The sequence below is a fragment of the Nyctereutes procyonoides genome, unplaced genomic scaffold (assembly GCF_905146905.1).
Source record: "Nyctereutes procyonoides isolate TBG_1078 unplaced genomic scaffold, NYPRO_anot_genome, whole genome shotgun sequence".
Classification (NCBI taxonomy): Eukaryota; Metazoa; Chordata; class Mammalia; order Carnivora; family Canidae; genus Nyctereutes; species Nyctereutes procyonoides.
In genome coordinates, this window is record NW_026575043.1 from 45790939 (window position 1) to 45814974 (window position 24036).

General features: G+C 58.1%; 1 protein-coding gene across 1 annotated transcript; it reads right to left on the reverse strand.

Annotated features, from left to right (window-relative positions):
- Window positions 1–5724: 5724 nt before the first annotated feature.
- On the reverse strand, window positions 5725–12745 carry TMEM119 (transmembrane protein 119). Its single transcript, XM_055323404.1, has 2 exons — window positions 12656–12745; window positions 5725–7934 (listed from the first exon to the last, which is right to left on the reverse strand). The coding sequence occupies exon 2, from the start codon at window positions 7921–7923 to the stop codon at window positions 7078–7080; it is 846 nt and encodes a 281-aa protein (XP_055179379.1). The 5' UTR covers window positions 7924–7934; window positions 12656–12745; the 3' UTR covers window positions 5725–7077.
- Window positions 12746–24036: the final 11291 nt, after the last annotated feature.

Consider the following 24036-nt stretch of genomic DNA (forward strand, 5'->3'; position numbering starts at 1 on the left):
AAACTCAGGCCCAGGGAGGTTAAGTGACTTGCCTGAGGTCACACTGCCGGGTGGTAGCAGAGTTGAGATTCCAACCCAGGTCATGTGAAGCCTGTACCCCGCGCTCCACTGTGGACCGCGCTCCACTGTCCTACACATTGAAAAGTGCATTCACAGCATTCTGGGGGGCAAGGGGGAGACAGGGCAGGGGCTGTGGTCCCAGGGCTTTATAAGTGAAGAGCCTGTAGTTCAAAGTTAGGTAAGCTGACTGCCCAAAGTCACGCAGCTAGAAGGAGCCTAACTAGGTCTCCTGGTTCCTTATTTCCGTATCCCTCTGTCTCTCTCCTCCCCTAGCTGTCCCCAGTCCTCCACGCCTGTACAATCCCAGTCTATCTTTTCCCCTCCAGGCCCCCTAGCTGAGTCTTGTTTCCCAAACCCTAAGGCAGAGGCTACAGGTGGCCACCCATAGACCTAGACCCTCCAGTCTTCCAAGACCCCCCCAGGTGTCCCTGCAGGGTCCCCGCGGGTGGCAGGATGCCCGTGCTGGGCACTGCAGAGGCCTCTGGCATCAGGGACCCTGGCAAGAGTGGATTTACGAGCAGGACTATTTTATACTTTGCAGCTGCCGCCATAAACCTTGGGCCCATTTGGGGAGAGGGGAGCAGCTGCAGGGGATCCCCCACCCCAGGCCCTGGAGCCAGTGCCAAATCCTTCCTGCTATTTCTGAGCAGCCGGAGGAATCCTGAAATTAAAACCACTCAAAAAAATGACAAATCCCTGTCCCACTCCACATTGGCCTGCTTCTTCCCCAGCATCAGGTGAAGGGCCAGCGATGAAGCAGAGCAGAGCAGAGCTAGACACAGCACAGGACCGCCCACCAAAGACCCCAGATTCCTGGTCAGTTCTGGAGGGTCCTAGCCCCTGTCTGGTCCTCAGATGTCTACGTATGAGGTGGGGTACTGGTCTAGATCAGGATTTCTGAGACCCTCCAAGCTTCAGAAGTTCACTACAGTAACTTAGCTCAAACATTCCTACCCTAAGTTTCAGTGTTTCAACTGCTGGCTGCGTGACCTTGGGCAAATTACCCGACCTCTCTGAGTCTGTTGTTTTCATCTGTCAAATGGGGAGAAATAACAACCGTCTCATTAAGAAAGCTGTAAGGGGGATCCCTGGGTGGTTCAGCGGTTTAGCACCTGCCTTCAGCCTAGGGCATGATCCTGAAGTCCCTGGATCAAGTCCCACATGCAGCCTGCTTCTCCCTCTGCCCGTGTCTCTGTCTCTGTCTCTGTCTCTGTCTCTCTCTCTCTCTCATAAATAAATAAAATCTTAAAAAAAAAAAGAAAGCTGTAAGGAAGAAATAAACTAACATCAGGAGTTCACAGCAGCTTTCTTTGTAATAGCCAAAAGCTGGAAAACCACCCAAACGTCCATCAGCAGGTGAATGAATTAACAAATTGTAGTGTATCCACACAAGGGAATACTACTCAGCAGTAAAAAGTGGTGAAATTTTAATACATACAATAGCCTGAATAAATCTCACAATATTTATGCTGCATGCAAGAAGCCAGATAAAAAGAGCACACAAATGTTTCCATTTATAAAAAATTCCAGAAAATAAAAATGAGTCATAGTGACAGAGAGAGTAGATCAATAGTGGTCTAAGGATTGAGGTGGGGAGGAACAATCAGCAGAGTACAAAGGGGTACGAAGAAACAATCAGAGGTGACAGATGTGTCCGTTATCTTGACTGTGTGAATGGCTTTATGAGTATACACGTATGTCAAATTATCAAATTGCACATTTTAACTGTGTGATTTTATGATGTGTCAATTATACCTCAGCAAAGCTGTAAAAACTAATATCAGAGGATGCCCGGGCAGCTCAGTGGTTGAGCATCTGCCTTTGGCTCAGGTTGTGATCCCAGGGTCCTGGGATCAGGTCTTGCATCGGGCTCTGCAGCCGGGTCTATGGGTGCCCTGCTTCTCCCTCTGCCTATGTCTCTGCCTCTCTCTCTCTCTGTGTGTCTCTCATGAATAAATAAATAAAATCTTTTAAAAAAGAACTAGTATTAGTAAAGCGCCAGACACATACAATAGCACATATATTTATGACGGCCATTCCTGTTATTAATCACTGTGGTTCCATCTACATGATTCTTTTTTTTTTAATTTTTATTTATTTATGATAGTCACAGAGAGAGAGAGAGAGAGAGGCAGAGACACAGGCAGAGGGAGAAGCAGGCTCCATGCACCGGGAGCCCGACGTGGGACTCGATCCCGGGTCTCCAGGATCGCGCCCTGGGCCAAAGGCAGGCGCCAAACCGCTGCGCCACCCAGGGATCCCCTAGATGATTCTTTGATTCATTTTCTGTCTCCTCCACCCACATATAGCCTCAGATCTGTTGTGCTAATGGTGTGTCCTCAATCCCTGGCACACAGTAGGTGCTCATTAAAGAGTCTGAGGTTGGAAAACAGAGTCCATGACCCTGGCAGTTGCTCCTTGGCCACCTTGGAACCCAGAGAGCTGATTAATGGCAACTGGGACAGACTCAGTGGTTCCAGGACTCTGCATGCACTGGGCAGTCACAGTCAACCCCCCGAGGGGGAGAGTAGGGTTAAAACAAGGAAGCAGGACCCACGATGAAATGCAACGGACACCCCGACCTCAGTAGAAGGGCTCAGCAGAAGAGGTTCATCAGTAGAAGAACCACAAACAGGTTCTTAAAATGGAGCAGGAGGCTCAGTGCTGAAGGGCCTGGCTCGAGGAGTCAGACAGGCCTGGGTTCAAATCCCAGCTACGCCCATCTGTGTGACATTGGGCAAGCCTCTGCACCCTCTGTTTCCATATCTATAAAATGGGGGGTCATGATATTGCTCATCTCTCTGTGGGGAGTGTGGTGAGGGTTAAATGGATGTGCTGGCACAGAGGGCTTCCCTCAGCCTTAAACACATGCATGCATGTGCATACACTGAGCACCTACTGTGTACCGGGCCACCCTGCCCAGTTCTGGGGAGACGGTGATGGACAGACCCACAGGCAGTGACAATTGCCCAGCTGTACCCTCAGACACTCTGATTTAATTGGTCTGGGTGAGCGGAGGCACGCCTCGCCGACTCAGTCGGTAGAGCACACGAATCTTGATCCTCAAGGTCGTGAGTTCAGGCCCATAGAGATGATTTTAATTATTTTATTATTTTTTATTATTTTAATTAAATAATTACCTAATTAATTAATGATCTAGGTGGAGCCCAGGAGTTAATGATATTAAAAAGTTCTCAGTTAATCCCAACGTGCAGGCTGCGACCCTTACCAGGTAGGGTAGGATCATCTCCCTTTACACACATGGAAACAAAAGGGGTACGAAGAAACAATCAGGGGGACAGATATGTCCGTTGTCTTGACTGTGTGAATGGCCCAGAGAAGTGAGGCCACTTGCCCAAGGCCACACAGCTAAGGAAGGGTGGAGCTTGCATTGACCCTGGCAGTGTCCCCAGGGCTCAAACCACCTAATGACCCCAAGAGGGTTAAAGACGCTGAGCCTGGTACAGAGCTCCCAGGAGGCAGTGACTTCTGCCCATGCTCTTGCTTGGGACATGAGCCAGCGATGCCGGTCCCCGGGTGAGGCCGGGGTGATCCGAGAAAGTCAGGGCACCTGGAAGAGGCCCCTCCTGCCCCCCGCTGGCCCCCCGCCACACCTCCCCAGAAGCCCCCACTTCCGCACTGAGTGGGGGTCCGCGTCTTGACAGGGTTTTGTTCCCCTCCCCCTCCCTCTGTACGGCCCGAGTTACAGCAGGCCTGGCCCCCAGACAGATGCGCAGCCTGGGGGCAGCTGTGTGGTTTTACAAGCCCTGGGACAGTGGGGGCCTGTTCTGGCCCCGGCAGATTCCCAGATCCCTGCTAACAGTGGGGACCCCCCAGCCCCCACCCACAAGCCCAGCCTCCCTCATGAGGCCACAGCGCTTACGTGCCCCCAGCCCCCTCCATAGCGCACCCTCTGCTGCTGCCTGGCCAGATGCGTGTCCTGGGAAGGCCCTTCCCGTGACTCCGACAAAATGTGGGAGCAGGGGCACCTGGGTGGCTCAGTGGCTGAGCATCTGCCTTTGGCTCACGGGGTCCCAGGGTCCCGGGATCGAGTCCCACATTGGGCTCCCTGCATGGAGCCTGCTTCTCCCACTGCCTGTGTCTCTGCCTCTCTCTGTGTGTGTTTCTCTTGAATAAACAAATAAAATCTTTTTTTAAAATGTGGGAGCATACTGGAGGGCTCTAAGCGGAACAGGCCCCTGCTTCCTCCTCCCCAAGGGCTTCATTCACGCATCCACAAAGCTGTAGAGCCCGATGGAGAAGTCACACTAGAATCAGAACCGGCTGGAATCCCGGCTCTGTGACCCAGGCAACTGTCTGCCTCTGTGGACCTGTTTCCGCCTCTACGAGGAAACAGCAGCAGGGCTCTCTCCTCAGGGTGGGAGTCTCAAGGAGTAAATGACGTTCGGTGCTTAGAGCCGTGCCTGGTACGTAAGAGGTGCTCGTTAGCTGTGAGCAATTATTAGTAGTACTGAGCCCAGGGGAGTGTGGGAGAGAGTCTGGGTGGGGGCTGTCAGGGAGGGCAGGTGACATCTAGGCTGGAAGCTAAAAGAGGAGGGGAAGTTAGCAAGACAAGGAAAGAGGTGGAAGGGTGCCTTAGGCAGAGGGAATAGTAGCTGTAAAAGCTCAGAGGTGAGGGAGAGGTTGACTCCCTCCCTGGGGATCAAACTACCTCCTGAATCCCCACCCTCATCAGTCCTGGAAGACACAGGCTACCGTTAAGGCCACACGCTTTGTGTCCTCTAATGGGCCCGGTGACAATTAATGGGGAACCAGTGGCCAGGGAACTGCTGATTGCAAAATTCATCCCTGCCTGCTCCCCAGGAATCTCGACATCTGCTGCTGTCTTACCCGGGCTTTACTTGTTATGGGGAAGCTTAATGTATATCCCAGCCACACCCGATTACCTCGACCGTGCAGGACCTCAGAAACTAGGGGAGAGCCTGTCCCACACAGAGACCCTGAGTGACTTGGTCCGGGACACGCAGCATTCACTTATCCATATTGGATTTTCCCTACATTCTTGGGCAGGAGCCGGTCTGGGCTGAGGGGGAGTGCCCTTCCCCACTGCGCGAGACAGAGGCCTTGTGTGTTATGAAACCCAAACCCGGTCTCCCCCGAAGGGATGTGGGGTCAGTGGAGGAGAGGAGCTGGGGGGACAGCCTCCCTGCCCCCCTCACCCCAGGGGATCCAGCACGTGCTCCCAGCCCAGCCACATCTGGATTCCAGCTGGCAGCTCCAGGGAGGAGGGGCAGCAGTGGTTGCAGGAACTTGCCATCAAAGGCAAGGAAGAGCCTGGTGGGCGAGGAGACAAAGGCTGGGGCTGCCTCCCACCCCAGGCCAAGGGTGCCAGGAGCCTGGCATTGTCCGCGAGATCTGCTCTAGTCCTCGGCCACTCTGCCAGCAGACGGGAGACTGAAACCTTGGCTGGCAGCTCTTCCCCTGCTCATGTTTCCCGGAAAAGGAGGTGGGAACCCCTTCGACGTTCCTTTCACGAATCTTCTCATTCAGCCTCTCGAATCTTCTCATTCAGCCTCTCGGGGCCTGCCTGATGTGTCTCCCCCCAAAAGCCCCACCCCATGGAACAGCCTGGAAGAAATACTCTACTCCCACCCCTGCCAGCAGACTCATTCCCATCCCCTCAGAAAACCAGCGACACTCAGGCCAGAATAAAGGTTTATTGTGCTGGTTTGCTATATTTCAGCACCTAAAAAATTGTGCAGAGGTTGGGGGAGGGGCCCAGATGGAGGGGTGAGGAGGAGGACCCTCCAGAGCCTCCCCAAATCAAGACGGAGCTCAGGCTCCCTTGTCAAAGGCTAAAGAATGCTGTGAGCACAGGCTGCCAGACATCGCGTATGAGCAAAGGGTGGGGGGGGCCAGGGCATATGAGCTCCAGGCCGGGTGTTAGAAGCCCTCCCCTACCCCCTCAGACTCCCCCAGAGTGGGGCCCTCTCACATACAGACCCCCAGTTTCTGGGCTGCTTTGGGGGCCTGACAAGAAAGGCTCGATTCATTCACCCCCATGCCCGTACCAATAATGGGATGAGAAATTCGTTCCCAGGCAGAGATGCTTGGAAGAACTTAAGCAGGCTGAGGCCCCCAGGCCCCACACCCCCAACCCCAACTAGGGGGCGCCTTCACGAACATTTGGGGCAGTAATTTTCCAGAGTGTGCTCTGCAAGTTTTTATTCTGTAGCTGTTAAAAAAAAAGAAAGAAAGAAAGAAAGAAAGAAAGAAAGAAAGAAAGAAAGAAAGAAAGAAAGAAAGAAAAAGTACTCTGTGGTCAAAAGCAGTTTGCGGTAGATCAAGCCAAACCAGATTGTGCGGGGGGGCCTTTCCTGGAGTATTTGCAGAGCCCTGGGGTGCTCTAAGGGGAGGGAGGGTGCAGGGAGCGGAGAGGCAGCGTTTCCTCAACTCATTGGACCCCAAAATCCTTTTCCCATGGAGTACCCCAGGGAACTCAGCCTTGGAAACGCTCACTTAGGGATGCGTCATGAGGTGTGCACAGGCCCCTTGGAAGCTTCCTGATTCACAGGCCCGCTTCTGCAGTAGCTCTAGTGACGCCCCTCCCGGGGCCTCTGACACGTCCTGTTCACCCTCGTCCAAAACTCCTCGCTATCCTAATTTCTCTCTCCTACCTCCGTGGAAGAGCGGCAGCGTTGGCACCATCACAGGGGGCCTGTGACATACGTTGCCCGGATGATGTGGCTGATTTCGTGGGGTGTGTTATCACGAATACAGCGAGGATCCTTCCCATCCGCCCCCACCCCAGAGAGGCTGTTTGGGATGCAGCCCTCTGAGGCCGCAGGGGCGGGTGTCCCTGGTACCTGGGGTGATTCCTGGGGTAGACTGGAGACCAGCATCTCTGCCCACTGCAGGGCCGGGACCCACGGGCATTGGTAGCAGGGGGTGGCCGAGGAGGGGGTGTCGGGGAGCGGGAAGGGTCAGGGGCCTTTCCACCCCCGTGGAGGTGACCACTAGGGGTCGGGCAGTCCGGGCCAGAGCCCCCGAGGCCTATTAGACCTTGGGGGCGACACTGCAAGCACAGGGGCTTTCGGGGGGGTCAGCTGGTCCCCTGGCTTCCTGGGCTAGCGCAGGGGCCGACTCCGGCTCTCCTGGGCCTGGGCCGGGGTCGGCCTCCAGGGCCCCCTCCGCCCCCGCGGGGCAGGGCTCGGCCGGCGCCGCTGGCTTCTCGGCCGGGCTCCCGCGTCCCCGGGCTTCCTGGTCCACCTCCCGGCCGCTGCTCTCGTCCCCCTCCGACTTGCCGTCCAGCCTGGCTCCGTCCCCACCACCCAGGGCAGCCCGGGTGGGGGACCTGAGGTTCTGGGTGGCCGCGAGGATGTCAGCCTGGAGCTGCTGGGACGAATCCAGGGCCTCCTCGGGCCGGCCGTCGGGGGCCCGGTCGGGGACCTCGCTGAAGGCCCGGGGGCCCCCGGCCCGGTCACTCTGGTCCACGTACTTCTTCTTGGGGAAGGATGACGGGTAGTAGGCCGAGGCCTTGTGCTTCTGGCGGGTGATGAGGGCAGCGCAGACGATGAACATCAGCAGGAACGCCAGGGAGCCCACCACGGCGATGAGCATCACGTACTGGCGGAAGAAGTCCACGATCCCGTCCAGGAAGTTGGTGGGGGGCTTGGGGCCCGCCAGGGGCGTGGGCTGGGCTCCCACCGATGTGGGGCTGAGCGCCGGGGTCCGGGGCGGCGGGGGGCTTGGGGAGGAGGCCGACGAGCCCTCGGTGTCCCCGCTGCCCCCCGCGTCCTCCAGGGAGGCGGCCCTCAGGGGCATGGAGTAGGCCGCGGCGGGCAGGGCCCTGAGGAGCAGCAGCAGGGACACGGCCAGCCTGGGGGCCACTGCAGAAACCATGTTGGCGAGACCTGTGGGGAAGCGACGCAGGAGAGAGCTCGGGTGGGACTCCAGGGCCTCGGCGGGCCCTGGGGAGGTGCAGGAAATGCAGACCACCTCCTAGCCGGCCACCTCCCTCGCGGGCCATGCGATGGGACCCGCTCGTTCCTACAGGGGGTCCTTGCCTGCCCTCCCACTTCATTCCAGCATCCTGGAGGGACCCCCAGGGAGTCACCCCACTTCACCCTGAGGTCCCGGAGGGCAGGGGCTGCATCCTATTTATCTCGGCACCCTCAGGGTTTCAAACCCTACGTGCTATACACTAAGTGCTCAATAAATGTATCTTGACTGACCTGGCTGAATTAATAATGAGTTACCCTTTCATTGCTTACCATGTGCCAGGTACTATGTTAAGTTTCTTATACAGAATTTCATCGACTCCCGAGAACCACCTAATGGGGGGAGGTACTAGTATCATCCCCATGTTCCAAGTATGGAAGCTGAGGCTCAGAGGGATGAAGTCACTGCCCAGCAAGAGCTGGGGTTGAGATCTGGGCAGAGCATGGAGGGAGAAATGATGGTCAGGCTGGGTAAGTAAGAAATGGAGTAACTAATGGGGCGCCTGGGTGGCTCAGCGGTTGACCATCTGCTTTTGGCTCAGGGTGTGATCCCGGGGTCCTGGGATCGAGTCCTGCATCAGGCTCCCCACAGGGAGCCTGCTTCTCCCTCTGACTATGTCTCTGCCTCTCTCTCTGTGTTTCTCATGAATAAACAAATAAAATCTTAAAAAAAAAAAAAAAAAGAAATGGAGTAGCTAAGGGAGCTGACCCCTCCTCCTCTGGGCGACCCTCCCCAGCAGCCCTCAGTCCTTCTGTGGTCCTGGTCCCTTCTTCAGGAGATGTGCTTTGAAGGTTTTGAAGCTTCCAGACTCCCTGAGCTCAGTAGAGGGCCTGGATGCCAGGAACATGGTTAGCCCTCCCTCACCTCAAGGCGCAAAGCAGGGCCTGGAGGCCCGGGAGGGGATGTGCGGGTGGGGGGGAACCCTCCTGCCTGAGACAGAGCTGGAGCCTGCTGGAGCCCGAGTCCTAGGCCACCACTAAATGGGAACCAGATGAACCCCGCTCCTCCTTTCCTCCCCCCGCTGGAAGGCTGCTCCCGACGTGAACCCCCAGACCCCATCTGGCCCAGTCAGCCAGGCTGACTAATACATTCCACATGGTCCAGGTTCGCGGAGGAGGCCAGCTTCTCAAACAAGGGCTCTCCCTGACAGCCTGAGGGGGGCTGGGTGCTCAGACAAACCCAGAAGCCCCTGGCTGTGCCCCCCTTGTGGGCTGTCCCTGAGAACCCCCTGACCTGTGCAGGGCTTGAAGCTCCAGGACTGAAAAGCCTTGGGATCCCCTTGCCTGACGCCCTCTCTCAGGTGTCAGGGGCCCAGGGGCACAGAGCGAGGTCTTGGGCTGGAGGGGAGGTCAGGTTCCCCACACCTGGGCTGTGTGGCCCCTTGAGTAGCCAGTCCTCACATGGCGGGCAGCACCGGCCTTGTGGGTCACTTGTGGGGATTCAGGGAGCTAAGTGGTTACAATGTCAGGACATGGAGTAGCTTGTTCCAACTGACCTGAGGTCTCCTAATTAAGGATCACTAATTGGAATTAATTGTACTGGTGTTTATTTGAACAAACTGGCTCAGATGACCGAGAAAACCAAAAGGTCATTCTAGGACATAAAAAGAAGCAAAACTACTCAGGGGTTCATTTTAAATTAGCTAATGACCCTGCACTTCCATCGCAGGTGAAGCCCCTGCCCCCTTTGCCAGGGTTCAACCCTAGAGAGACCCTATAGCTCAACCCTATAGCTCAACACTATAGTTCAACCCTATAACTCAACCCTATAGCTGAACCCTATAGCTCAATACTATAGCTCAACACTATAGCTCACCTATAGCTCAACACTGGGGGCTGGCACTGTCCACTTCTGCTTTGCAGACAAAGGACTGGAGGTTCCCAGACAGACAATGACTTGCCCAAGGACACACAGATGGTACGTGTCAGAGCTGGGATTTTAACCTTTCTCTATGTGACTCTGAGAATCCACACGCTGGCACCACACACGTGTACACACACACATTCTTACACACCACACACACACATACCACATACACACACTTGCACACATGCACATGTACACACACCATACATGCATATGCACACACTCACACATTATGCATATATATACACACATGACACATACATATACTCAGGCACACACCCATGTTCACACATATACATTGCACAGAGACATACACACTCACAATACCTTCCTGTAGGGAAGGCTCCCATGTGCTCCAGGCTGGCCCCCGAGCTAGCACCCCTGAAGGACATCACTCATCTGCTGGAACCGGGGGCCTTCCCTACACCCCATACCATACTTGTCCGCAAAGGTCCCTGCAGATAGCTTTGGTCTTTGGGGTCCTTGTCCACGGGTCACCTCCCTGCCTTTTGCAAATGAAGCTGAGGGAGACCTTTCGTGGTGGCTGCTTAAGGGGCTCACCACCGCAGGGGGCCACGAGGCGAGGTGGGGGTTGGGGGTGGGGGGGAAGCAGTGGGGGGCATGCAGCCTGCCCCAGAGGCCAGGGCACAGCTAGGATCCCCGCCCCACCCCGGGCCAGTGCTGCCATCTGCTGCAGCCCCCCACAGCCTTGCTTTCCCCATCTATAAAGTGGGGGGTTGGCGGAGCAGTGAGTGCAGGTCCTGCTCAGAGACACAAGGGCCAGGGGACACAAGTGCAGAGAGCAGCTGGCACTGGGTAGCCGCACACCCGGCAAGCTGGGGCCCAGGAGCAGCCACCCTGCCACCCCAGCAGAGCCTGGGGTGAGCCCCACCTTCACACCAGGCCGGCAGGTGCTCACCTCCACCTGCTGTGTGAACCGGCTCCTTGCCGCCCCGCCTCGGGAAATGACCAGCTTTTTCACCCTGTTAAGTGAAATCTCAACCCTGACCACCCAGGAATCCGGGGAGTATACACACGCGCGTGTGCGTGCACACACACACACACACACAGACACGCAGACCCAGACACACAGACACAGATACACAGAGACACACACACAGACACACACAGACACCCAGATACACGGAAACAGATACATAGAGACACACACACACACACACACACACACACACACCCAGCAACAAGAGGGGAGGGCCGCCTTCTCCCCGCAGCCCTGGGGTCAGGGACGGAGGTTAAGGAAAGAGGCCACACAAATGATCGCTGGCTCTTAGAGGCCGAGGCCCCGACTCTCAGGTGCCCCCACAGCCCTCAGCGGGGCTCCCCGGGAAAGGCGCAGGACAAGTGTGGGGGAGCCGGCTGGGCCTGAAAAGCAATGATGAGCCCCTGCCCTCTCTGGGCCTCAGTTTCCCCTGTGTACCCCAGGCCCAGTGGCCCGGACAGCCCCGAAGGGGTCAGCCTCCCGCCAGCTGGCCCCACTCCTTCTGGGAGACGTTAGCCTAGCTCCCCAAGCCCTAGGTTCTTCCAGGGCTCAGAAGCCCGCAGGCCCCCCGGGAGCGGGCTCAGGCCAACACCTCTCATTTTACCAGAGGGAGCCTCAGGGAGCCTCAGGGGAGCCTCAGGCCCGTGACTGGGAATGGCCTGCCCCGGGGTCACCCAACCTGGGGCAGCAGAGCGCGGGCGGAGAGCAGGTCTGACGGGCCCAGGCTCAGCACGTCCCCTCTGAGGGCCTTGGCTTCCACATCTGTGTGATGGGGCTAAGGGCCCCGCCCCTGGACCAATGTTAGGACAGGAAGCCGCAGTGCCGGGTGAGGAGTGGGGACCAATTAGGGGGCACCTCAGGACTGTGCCGGGACCCCCAGCTTGGAGCACGGCCTCCCTCCAGAGCCCACGTCACTCAGGGTTGGTGGTTTTGAAGGCCGTGGCCCCAGCAGAGGTGGGTAATACGCAGATGATGCAAATCCACCCCTTGGGCCCCAGACCGGAGGCTGAGGGGCCTGAGCCGCTGCCCCACCCCCACCCAGAGACTGGTGGCCAGAGGGGGAGGGGCAGCCCGCAAAAACCTGGCTTCAATTAGTGGCTTTTGGGGGAAGGGGGCTGGCTGAAGCAGTACACCCCCTGCCCCGGGGCAGCCAAGGACAGGGACTTGGGCCCCTTGGAAGGGAGGCCCGGAGAGGAAAGGGGAGTCCTGAGGCTCAAAATACACACCCACACAAAGCAGCGGCAGCAGGGACACACAATCTAGAGGCACGCAACACAGACACGCTACCCTGTCGCACAGCACACACGCTCACAGCAAGGGGGACACACAACGCCCAGACAACCCCAGAAAGTTTGCACAGCCCATCAGCACGGATCCACAGAGGACGCACAGCCATCCCCCGACACACACTCGGTTCCCCCACAGACCACGGACAGACGGACAGACGGGACATCCCGGTCCACAGGAGCCTCCCGCTGATGCCGGGACAACTACCCGGGTGCCCACTTTTGGAGAACCCCTCCCCTACACTTAGGCCACCACTGCACACGCGCACACTGGCCCCGACACAGAGGAGGTGCACTCACACTCCGCCACCAAACCCTTAGCACAGATGCCAGGCGCACACAGCATCCAACACGCCCTCGGAATGCACACGAACTTAGAGACTCCCCCCAAAGTGCCTGTGCCGGCCTCCGGCCCTAAACCCCCAAGGCGCCCGGAGGCTCCCAGAACAGAGGGGACGCAGAGGGGACACCGGGGACTCACCAGTCCCTCCGCGCAGGCCTGGGTGCTCCCGCCAGGTGGAGCGACGGGGAGTGCCAGCTGCCGCTGCCGGGGCTGGCGCCGCCGCCCACCCTCCTGCCCCCGCCTCCTCCCTCCGCCCGGTGGCTGGGCTGCGGGGCCAGCTTGATTCCATTAGGAGAGTTTGGGGTGGGGACAGGGGAGGGGCGGGGCTGCGCTCGGCCACACACGATACCCCTGCTTCCAGCTTGCACGCCCCCCTGCCCCCCCACCCCGCGCGTGCTCGTGGCGCAGTGCCCCCCAGCTCTGGGGGGACACCAGATGGGGCACTTCCTCCCTGACCCTGGGGCCCTGGCGCTGGCCCCCGCAGACAGACAGGGCTGTCCTGCAGCGCTCCCCACCACCCCCACCCCCAGAGCGGGGAGCCAGGGCCTGCCTCCCTTCCAAAGGGGACCAAGGTCAGGGAGGTTGGGGAGCCCCTGAAAGTGAGGAGGAAAGTCCCCGGTGCTGGGTTCCAGCTGGTGCTGGGTTCCAGCTGTGAGTCAGGTTTTCCAGAGGCTCGGGGGCAGGGTGGGAGCCGAGTGTGTTTGAGGGAGTGCGTGAGCGGAGGCCCCACGGAGGGTCCAGGCCTGGGCAGGGAGTGGGCTTCAAGCACCCACTGTCCAGCCCCGTTTGGGCTCTTCCCTGTCCCAGCCTCGGTTTGCTTCTTTGTGGCCAGGAAGCTTTCTGGGCTCCCCCTGGGCTCTGGCACCTCATCTGTGGCCTGACAGGACCCCAGATGGAGTAGCCCAAGCGGGAGTCGGGGCCCACTTCACAGGTGGGCAAAGTGAGGCAGGGTGTAGTCAAGCGGCTCAGCCAGGAAACTGAGGCAAGTCAGTAGCAGCCCCTGGAGCTGAGATCTCTGGCTGACCCGATGACTCCAGCGGCTCTGCAGCCCTTTGCGTGCATTCATTCATTCATCCACACGCCACTTCATTCGTTCACTTGGCAAATGCTTACTGAACATCCGTCGTGTGCCAGGCACCGTGCCCATCAGGTTTCAGGGGAACAGATACAAGCCGGCTCTCGAGGAGCTCTCATGCGTACACGAATGACTTTTTTACAGGACTGGAGGAGAGAGGTCAGGCCCAGGGCTCGGGGAACCCCAGGGCAGGGGAGGTCCCCTGAGAGAAAGAGGCAGGGAAGTCATCCTGGAGGATGAGGCTGTGAGCACGCGGAGTCTGAGAGAGACACTCCCGAGAGTCCCCAGCGGAAGGACGGAAGGACCAGGTGGACGGAGGCATAGCGGCCCGAATGCCATGCGGGTTACACTAGGCTAGAGCCCCAGGTGGACAAAGGGGAGGAGCAGGTAATGAGGGTTGAAGTCATCAGGAACCAGGCTAAGTGTCAGGAGGTCACTCATCCAGGAGGCAGTCGGAAGCCACGGGAGGTATGGGACATGGGAGGGGAGGACACGAATCGACAGGGCTCCAGATTACTGTCATTCCTTCCAGCGGGCCCAGCAACCCCTGCTCACCTTCATAAAGGCCGGGGTGGGGGGACAGTTGTCTGCTTGGAAAATAAAACCAGACAAGTTCCTTTTTTTTTCTCAGGATCCGCCCCCCTCCAAAACCCGGCATCCTGCAGGGACAAGACAGCTGCCCACCCGCGGACCCGCACAGACACATACGCCCCCAGGTGCGAGGGGCCGCCCACAGACGCGTGCAGCAGCTGAACCCACCTTCCGGACAGCCAGGGGGCACCCCAGGAGCCCCGGGGAGGAGCCCCTCTGCAGCGTCTGAGGGCTGCGGGGAACCTGCCCCTGAGAAATCCAGAGGCAGGGCCACGGCTCTCCCAAACAGGGCCTGCCCCCAGGCCTGACGGCCACTCCGGCTCTGCTCCTCCTCTGGCGGCAGAGCAGCCGAGCCGACCCACAGGCAGACAGTCCTGGGTTCAGATTCCGCTTCCACTGTGTCCCGGCCCCTACGGAGCCTCCGCTGTGTCATCTGTAAACCGAGGACAGACACTCTCTGCTGCTCACAAGGCTGCTGGCAAAAGTCGGAGGAGCTGGAGGCCAGGAAATGGCCTAGATGCCAAGTGTATGAGTTTCCTACAGTCGCTGTAACAAGCGACCGCAACCTTCGTGCCTTAAAACAACACACGTTTGTTCTCTAACGGTGCCAGCAGTCCGGAGGCAGAAATGGGTCTCCCTCCGCTGAAAGGCCGGTGTGGGCCGCGGGGTCAGCTCGTCCCAGAGGCTTCGGGGGGAGGGGATCTCGAAGCCGCCTGCATTCCTCGCTCCTAGGCTCCTCCGTCCTCACAGCCGGCTGCAGCAGGCGGAGGCCGCCATCCCCCTGGCCCTCTTCCAAACTCTCTCCCGATTTCAAGGACCCCAGGGATGACGCTGAGCCCACCCAGGTAGCCCATGACGATGTCTCCCCATCTGCTCTCCTTAACTTAATCACCTCTGCAAAGCCCTCTCGCCAGGCCAGGGACCCCTGGGATCCACAGCTTCCAGGGATGGGGGGGTGGGCGTCTCTGGGGGAGGCGCATTATCCCGCATTATCCGGTCTCCCACGCTGAGATTGAAGAGTATTTCTCGTTTCGGGCAGAGCTGGAGTCATCCACTCTGCAAGGTACAGAATTTTCCTGCCCTCCACGGAGCCTACCTCGGTGCCTCAGGCCCAGCAGGCCCCATAGGAGCTCGGGGAGAGGTGGATACACAAGCAGAGCCCCCTGGACAGAGGTACAAACTGAGGCTCACAGTGGTGTGGCCTGGCCAGGACCCCATAGGCCAGACTGGGGGCATCCAGAGCTGTGTCTCATCTGGAAATGAAACTGCCCGGCCAGTGATCCTCCCACCACCAAAGGGCCCGTTCCCCACAGTAGGGCCCCTGGTCTACCTCCATCTGGCCCTTGAAGGCCCCGTCAGACCGTGTCAACGCACACGCACACAAAGGCACACGTGTTCCCCATAAGCCCAACGTCCCAACCCACAGTTCCCAGGACAGCAAAAATGTCAGGCACCCACGGGAGGAAAAGGATCCTTGAGTCCCAGCCCCAGCCCATGCCTCAACGGTGGGGGGCTGGGCACATCCCTGCCCCTCTCTGGGCCGCAGTGCAATGTGGGCTCCTACTAGAGGTCTGCCACAAGCCCGCCAGCACTGAGGTTCCCATGCCCTAACATTCAGCCCTTCATTCGCCCCACAAATTTCTCTTGACATTTACTTTATACCCAGCCAGTGTCCGGCTCTGGGAGGCAGTGACCAGCAAGCACAGGCACAGAGCTTACAGAGAAGGCAGACCTGCAATAAACAAGTAAACAAACGAATGAATATCTAACTGCACACTGGGCTAAGAGTTGGGATGGGGCGGTTCTGGCGCTATAGGGAGCTAGTCTGGTCCCAGAGTTCACGGGAGCTTCCATGAGGCAGTAGTAGAGCTGCTCATGAAGATGAGGAGGTATTTAGGAAGGCAAGCGTGCAAGAGGAGTCCCAGCAGTGAGAATAGCATGTGCAAAGGCCCTGAGGTAGATGGAACCCAGCACCTTCAGAGCAGTTCCTAAAGGTTATTATCGACAAAGAGTAGATGAGCCCGGTCTGCGGAGTCTGTTTTGTGCACTGCCAGCATCGAGGAAAGTGCCTCGCAGGCAATAGGCGCTCAATAAATGCTTATTGATGTGCGCATGACCACTCTGACCACCACTCTTGTATTCCCGGGTTTGGACAACCTCGTGCTCTGAGAGTTTTCTCCAGCCACTCTTTCTCCGAAGGTCTCACGTTCTACACTTTCCGCTCCTGGGACCTGTTGTGGGGCCCAGCCCAGATGATCCCTATGGTCCACAGAGCCGTGGCTCCAAGGGGCGCGGGCAGGCCTGTGGCACAGAACAGGCCAGGCCACTCGTTTGCAACCTATAATTCCAGCCGTGAAGCCATTCAGAGACCCCACCCTGTGCCCACCGTACAATTAACAGTTGTGCCCCCGCCCTGCCGAACAGCCCCCAGCTCTAGCCTCTGGTGGGCTCGGAGCCACCTCTAATTACACAGCCCTCGGGCCACTGGGGCCTGCCCTCCTGGCAAAAATATCCCAAGCCTTTCATGTGGCTGGAGAAGCCTGGGCTGTGGCCCCATCACAGCATAGTCCTAGCCTTCAGAGGGACACCCATGGAGTGGCCTTCCGTGGGGTGCTCCAAGGAGGCAGAATGGGCCTTGTCTGGGCAAGTCAGAGCTCTGAGTGGACTGTGAAACCTCCCTGGGCCTTAGTTTCCCCACCCGTAAACTAGAAAAGCTCACCCACTCCCCAGCTCTTTACTGGGCACGTCCTTGTGCCAGGATCTGTGCCAGGCACAGAGAGCTGTGAGACAGACACTGCCACCTTTGCTTGGGCCGTCCCCTCTGCCTGGTGCATTGTCTTCCACACACACACCCCCTTGCCTGACCACACCCCTGCATATCTCATAGCTTGGTAATCACCACCTCCAGGAAGGCCTCCCTGACCCCATCCCCTGGAGCGGGAGCTCAGCAGCCTCCTCCGTGTCCACTAGGCTCCCCTCTCAGAGCGCTGAGAACACTGGGCCCTCATGGCCTATCGACACCAGACTCTAGACTGTCAGCTTCTCAGGTCCAGAATCAGGGCCCTCTTCTGTGAAGGTATCCCCGATACCTGTGTCTGGACACAGCAGGTGCTCAAAAAATGCCATCCACTGGCTGAATGACTTTAGCAATCTGCCCATGTTACAGATGGGGAAACTGAGGCCCACACTGACTTTGCTCTGCACCAGCTCGTGCATGGGAACAAGAGAGACACCAGACCCCTGCCTGGGAACTCCTAGTAGGGGACACAGATGAGGCACAAGTCAACTGGCAAATCAGAAAGATAACCCACCCCTGTAGGATGCTATCAGGGAGACAGAAAGGAAACAGAGCAGCTTAGAAGCAGGTGAGGGCATGTGGCTGGGCAGCTATTTTAGCAACGGGGGTCAGAGACAGCCTCTGTGAAGAGGTTTCTGAACTGAAGCCTGCAGGGTAAGAGAAAGTAGGCACTCGGGTGCAGGAGGAAGAGCTCCCCGGGTCAAAGGAACAGCAAGTGCAAAGGCCCTGAGGCAGGGAAGGGCGTGGCATGAGGCCTCTTCCAGGAAAACAAGACTAGGTCCTGATCTGAAAAGACGAGGCATTAGTTAGAGCTTGGAAATTGGGGGACCTGCATTAGCTCCTGGCTCTGCTCCCCACACACTGTGTGACTCGGGCCTCAGTTTCCCTTCCTGGATCAGGAAGGAGCAGTGGAGGCTCCCCCGAGCTCTGCCGTTCAGTGATCCTAGGTAAATTTTCCACTTGTTCGCACGCCCCCAGCAAACAAGCGGACGCTCACCCACTACGGATGGGAGAGAAATAGCACAGCCTCTTTGGAGAACCGTCTGGCACTTTGTACCGAGTTCACCGTCCGCGTCCCGGCGGGCCCAGCAAGCCCTTCCGTAGGTACCTGCCCAACAGAAATAAAGACACGCAGCCACACAAAGACCAAAATGCCCGTAAGTGCTCTAATCCATCAGAGCAAAAAATCTGGAAACAACCCCGATGTCCACCAACAGAGAAACGGATGCCCAGCCCGTGGAGCCTCCTACGGGGGCGCTTCTCAGCAGCGAAGGGAGAGGCGGGAGACCCAGCGCCAGGAGAGGCCCCGTCGACAGGCCCAGCGGAAGAACTGGACCCCAGAGAACACACTCTGGGTGACGCCATTTACATGAAATTCTGGAACAAATGCAAAACCAAGCTATGGGAACAGGAGTCAGCGGGGCAGTTAGTTATCCTTGGCGATGGAAGTTTCTGGGGCTGGAAATGTACACTGTCTAGACACGGGGGGGTGGTTGCCTGGGTGCATGTGTTTGGAAAAATCAAGGTGCACGCTTCAGATTTGTGTCTTTTGTGGGGGGTGATAAGTCAATTGAAAGTTTTTTTAAAAAAAAGGCCTCTGTATCCCTCTTTTTTTTGAGGGGGGCGGCGGGAGCCCATAGGATCTCGGGCTTCCTGTGGCCGTGGTGGCCCCGCCAGCTGCACGCGGCCTTGTAAACATTTACATTTCCCCACACGGTGCAAGGAGCAGCTTCGTTAGCCCCACATGGAACCCATCCCGGAGCGCAGGAATGTAAACACCCGCTGCCATGCTGCAGACCTGGTCCCCCTCTCCCCGTCCGCACGGCCCACTGGGTGCCCTCGGGGGCTCCCTCCCCAGGAGGCCCGCGGCCCCCGCCCCACCCGCTCCCCCATCATGGGGAGGAATCCGGGGATGCTTCTGGATTCCTCCGCAGCACTGTTGGACTGACTTTGAGCAGAGGGGTGCTGGCTGAGAGGGAGAAGTGGGGAGGGCTGTGGCTGAACTTCAGGGGGTCCTGACTCACCCAAACATCAGTCCATCACCCCGCACGTCTCCTGCTTTCTTTCTGCACCTCTTGCTTTACACTAGGACCTTCTGTTCCATCTTCCTTCTCTCCCTCCTTTCCTCTTTTTCTCCCTCCTCCCCTCCTTCCTTTCCTCCCTCCTTCCTCTCTCTCTCTCTCTCATTTTCCCTCTCTCAACATTTATTGAGCACATACTATGTGCTCATACTACACTTTCCAAGCACTAGGGCTACAGCAGAGAACAACACAGATAAAAATCCTTGTCTGCATGGAGCTCACATCTGGTGGGACCAGCAGGACAATTAAAGCGATAACTTATATAATGTATATATGGTGTGGCATGAAGAAAAGTCAGGGAAGGGTGACATTCCAGTAAAGTAAAGCCCTGAGGGTGAGAGAGAGCGGGTCAGAGATGATGAGAGGAAGAGCATTCATTCCAGGCAGCGCGAAGAGCAAGTGCAAAGGTCCTGAGGTAGGGGACGCCTGGCATTTTCAAAGAGTGGAAAAGAAAAGTGTGGCCAGAACACAGAGAGTGAGGGGATGGTGAGAGGAAGTGAGGCCACAGGGCACCGGGGCCGGATCATGCGGGGCCCCCGCAGGTATTGGCAAGTGTTTGGGCTTTTATTGTAGGTGAAGACGGCCAGCCATGGGTCCCTGTGTGTGCAAAACCCTCCAACACTTCTCTCCTTGCACCAAACCCTTCTTCTCTTTACCCACCCCCAACGCTCTCTCTCTCCAGGACTCTGACCAAAGGATGGTTCTAGGTCTCATCTCTGGGGAAGAGAAGGGGCTCCGTATGAGGCCCCCACGGAAGCCACACAGATCACCAGCCCTTCCCGTGGCTCCTTCCACCCTGACCACCAGCTTCTGACTCAGCTGGGACCAGAAACTTGGCTGTGGGCACTGCTGAGAGCCTCCTCCTCCCGGCAGCCGCCAGTCTTCTGCAGCTGGGCCTAGGGACATCCTCACAGAGACGGTCTTCACGACATCCAGATCCACCTGCCAAGTGGAAAAGCCCCACATGCGGGTGACAGCAAGGAGGTAAACCCCACCTGCCCTTCAGGGGCCTCTGGGTCTGTTGCTTTGAAGCTGGGTGACCTGGGGCTAGGTTACTCAACCAATCTGGGCCTCGGTTTCCTCATCTGTGAAATGGGAGTAATGATAACACCTGGATCCCCGAGTTATCATGAGAAATCCATGAGCCTTGGCACCTGGCACTAAATAAATATGCTGATGATAATAATAACAGCAACCAAGTGACACAGGGACTGAGAATGTTAAGCACACCATCTGGACAGCAGTGAGCACAGAAGCCTGGCATACAGCAGGCGCTCCATCAGGCTACCGGATGGAAAGGGGCAGGGCGATTAGTCCCCCCACCCACCCTCCAGCAGGTGAGTCGGCAAGGGGTGCCCCGCATCCTAGGAGGGGTGTGCGCACCGACCCAGGGCTCCCCTCCACACCCCTGCACCCGCCACACAGCGGGGGCTCCTGGGTGCGGGTGGCGGGTTCCTCTCCCCTGGGGTTAATTCAGCCCTCCCAGGGCAGGGACACAGGCAGGCGCTGGCTGGGGGAGATGGGCCCCGACAGCTGGAAACATCTGGTTTGAATTGTCGGTTGGAAGCACTGACCAGGGAGCCAAGGAATTTGTGAGCTAATTTTAGGCCAAAAGAGAGCTCAGCAGGGTGGGGGTTTGCTCCCCAAACCACAGGGACGGGGCTTCGAGGCTTGGGGGGCAGGGAGGCCTGCATGGGGCTGCTCAGGTGGCCCTGGTCTATCCCGAAGCCAGGGACCATCTCTCCCCACCCAACTGAGCCATAGCTGGGTGCCTATGACGTGCCAGCCACATGCGTGGCCACATCCCACGGCCTCACGGTTAGCAAGGACTCCTCCCCCCCAGTTCACAGGTGTGGAAGCCGAGGGCCCCAGAGATTAGAGAGCTGCCCCCATCCTGCAACAGGGAAGCAGGGGAACAGGATTCGAACCACGGCTGCCTGGCCCCAAGCCTTACACACACGGCTCCGTTGGTCTCCGCCCCCCTGTGCTTACACTCTTGTCGGTCCCATTGCTTTGTCTTCCTCCCCACGTCCTCACAGAGCCTCCCTTGCTTTTTTTGCTCATTCAGTAAATGTCCCCTGAAACTGTACTGTGAGCCAGGCTCTGGGCAGTGACGAGGGGAGACGACGAATGTGAGGGACAGGGACCCCTGTCCTTGCACAGCAAAAACTGGCATCTCAACATTATCCCACAGTCATCGGTGCCTTGAAGGGAAAAGGGGATTGTTGGTGGGATGCCTGGGTGGCTCAGTGGTTGAGCATCTGTCTTTGGCTCAGGTTGTGATCCCAGGGTCCTAGGATCAAGTCCCACTTTGGGTTCCCCGAGAGGAGCCTGCTTCTCTCTCTGCCTGTGTCTTCTGCCTCTCTCTGTGTATCTCTCTTGAATAAATAAATAAAATATTTTTTTATTTTTATCTTTTATTTATTTATGATAGTCACACACACACACACACACAGAGAGAGAGAGAGAGAGAGAGAGAGAGAGGCAGAGACACAGGCAGAGGGAGAAGCAGGCTCCATGCACCGGGAGCCCGATGTGGGATTCGATCCCGGGTCTCCAGGATCGCGCCCTGGGCCAAAGGCAGGCACCAAACCGCTGCGCCACCCAGGGATCCCAAATAAATAAAATATTAAAAAAAAAAAAAGAGCATGGGGATTGTTGGAACAAAGACCTGTGGGCAGGGCTGCAGAGAAGGCCTCTCTGAAGACTGACATCAAGCTGGGACCAAAAGGCTGAGGCAGTGCCAGCCAGGAGGACATCTGGGAAGAGAACATCGGGTAGGGGAAACAGCAGGTGCAAAGGTCCTGAGGCAGGAGCATGTGGAGAAGAAAGAGCAAGAAGGATGGGGCCGGAGCACAGTGAGAGGGAGAATACGGACTTTGTGGTCATTTGTACCCAGCGACTGGCTGAGGCACAGCCGAAACTCCGCAGGAAATCACTTGAAGCCTCTCCCTCCTGGGGGCGCCCAGCGGCTGGACGACAGGGTCTCTGCAAAGAACTACCCCAAGGGGGCAGGGGGACAGCCCGGAACCAGAGCTGAGGCTGGAGGGGAGTGTGGTTCACCCGCACATGGCTTCCCTGGCAGGGTTCTTGTGCCTTGAAATGGGTCTGCGTCTGTGCCCCTTGGCACCTCTGTCTGGCACGGGACGTCAGGAGGCTCATTTATCTCTCCTTTCTTGGGAAAAGCAGCCCTGAGCCCGACCCACCCAGAGCTCAGCGATGGCATTCTCATTCCTCCGACCTTGGGCATGGGGGTGCTCCGCAGGCTTGGGAGGGCAGGCCAGGGGCCAGCTGGGGCTACAGCCTTCCAACCCCCAGGACGTGTGGGACACACATAGCAGTGTGCACTCGGCACTGCTGGCCTTGCGTTCCAGACACTTCTGGCTGGGGGGTCTGCCCTGCGCGCTGCAGAGGGTTAGCAGCAGCCCCGACCACCTGCTAGATGCCAGGGGTGTCACCAAACTATCCGCTGCCGTGGCCAATGTCCTGTGGAGGGCAGAGGCGCCCCCGGGTGAGGACCATGGGCTCAGAGCCATCGTGTGCAGGCAGCAAAAAGTATAGAGCGAGGGGCGCCCGGGGGGCTCAGTGCTTGAGCGTCTGCCTTCGGCCCAGGGTGTGATCCCGGGGTCCTGGGATCGAGTCCCACGTCGGGCTCCCTGCATGGAGCCTGCTTCTCCCTCTGCCTGTGTCTCTGCCTCTCTCTCTCTCTGTTTCTCATAAATAAATAAATAAATAAATAAATAAATAAATAAATAAATAAATAAATAAATAAATAAATAAAAATCTTAAAAAAAAAAAAAAAGTATAGAATGACGGTTTACTCACCAGCCGGAGATTCTGGGCCCCAGAGAAGTCTGAAAGAAGCCAATAAAGCTCCCCTAGGACCGCACACCGGGGGGGCGCCCCTCTCAGCCATCGTGGGCTTCCTTCTAGGCTTCCCACCTCCGCAGCCCCAATAGCTGTGATTTACGGAGCGAGCGGCGCTTCCTCTCTTCCAGCCTCGCCTCCGTCACCCTCCCGACCCCCCACCCCCACCCCTGCCGCTATTGCGCCATTTCGCGGAGGCGGAGACCGAGGCTGAGAGTCCGGGTGACCAGGCCGCCCTTCGGCAACACTCTCATGCCCATTTCCAGCTGTCGGGACAGTCCACGAAGGCTGGCGGGTCACCTGCCAGGGGACATGCTGGAGGCGGAGGCGCGATCCCCCCCCACCACCGCAAGCAGGCCCGCATGGGGGGGGCGGGGGGGACGGGAGCAGGAGCCCAGGGGCGCCCACGCTGTCTTCTGGGCAATCCCCGTGCAGCCCAGCTTCAGGCCGCACCTCAGGCCCTCTGGCTCCCCGGCTGCCTGGGGCTGCCCTCGCTGCCCACCGGGTCACCCCGGGCCGCTCCCCCGGATCTGCTTCCTGCCCTCGGAGTTGTCCCTGCGGCCAGGAGCTAGTGCAGGTGCTCCCACTTTACAGATGGGAAAATCGGGTCTCAGAGCCAAGTCGGGGCGGGGCTGAATTAGGGAGGACCTCTGCGCTCCCGGAACCCCCGCCCCAGCACCGCCCCTGCAGCCCCTGGCGCTGCGTGGGCACCGAGGAGCAGAGCCCAGGGGCTGCTTCCCAGCGCGGGGTGCCCTCCACCGTGGCTGGCGTGGGTGCCCAGCGGCCCCCCCGAGGACTCCGCTCTGTCCCCGAGGGGCGGTCGGGTGAGGCGTGTGGCTCAGAGCAGTGGAGATCATGGGGGAGTTCCTCGAGGAGCCGGCCTCTCGGTGCGCCCCGGGCAAGTCTAAGGGCTAACCCCAGATCTGTGGTTTTTCAAGCTGCCTGGCCTCAGGCAAAGCCACCGAACCTCTCTGAGCCTCAGTTTGTTCATCTGTAAAACAGGGTTACAGAGAGGCCCTACGTCCCAGGGCGAAGATGAAACCAGCAAAGAGAGACAACAAATCTAGCACAGAGTAAGTCAAGGTTGGCCCCCCTGGGAGTGAGCGGC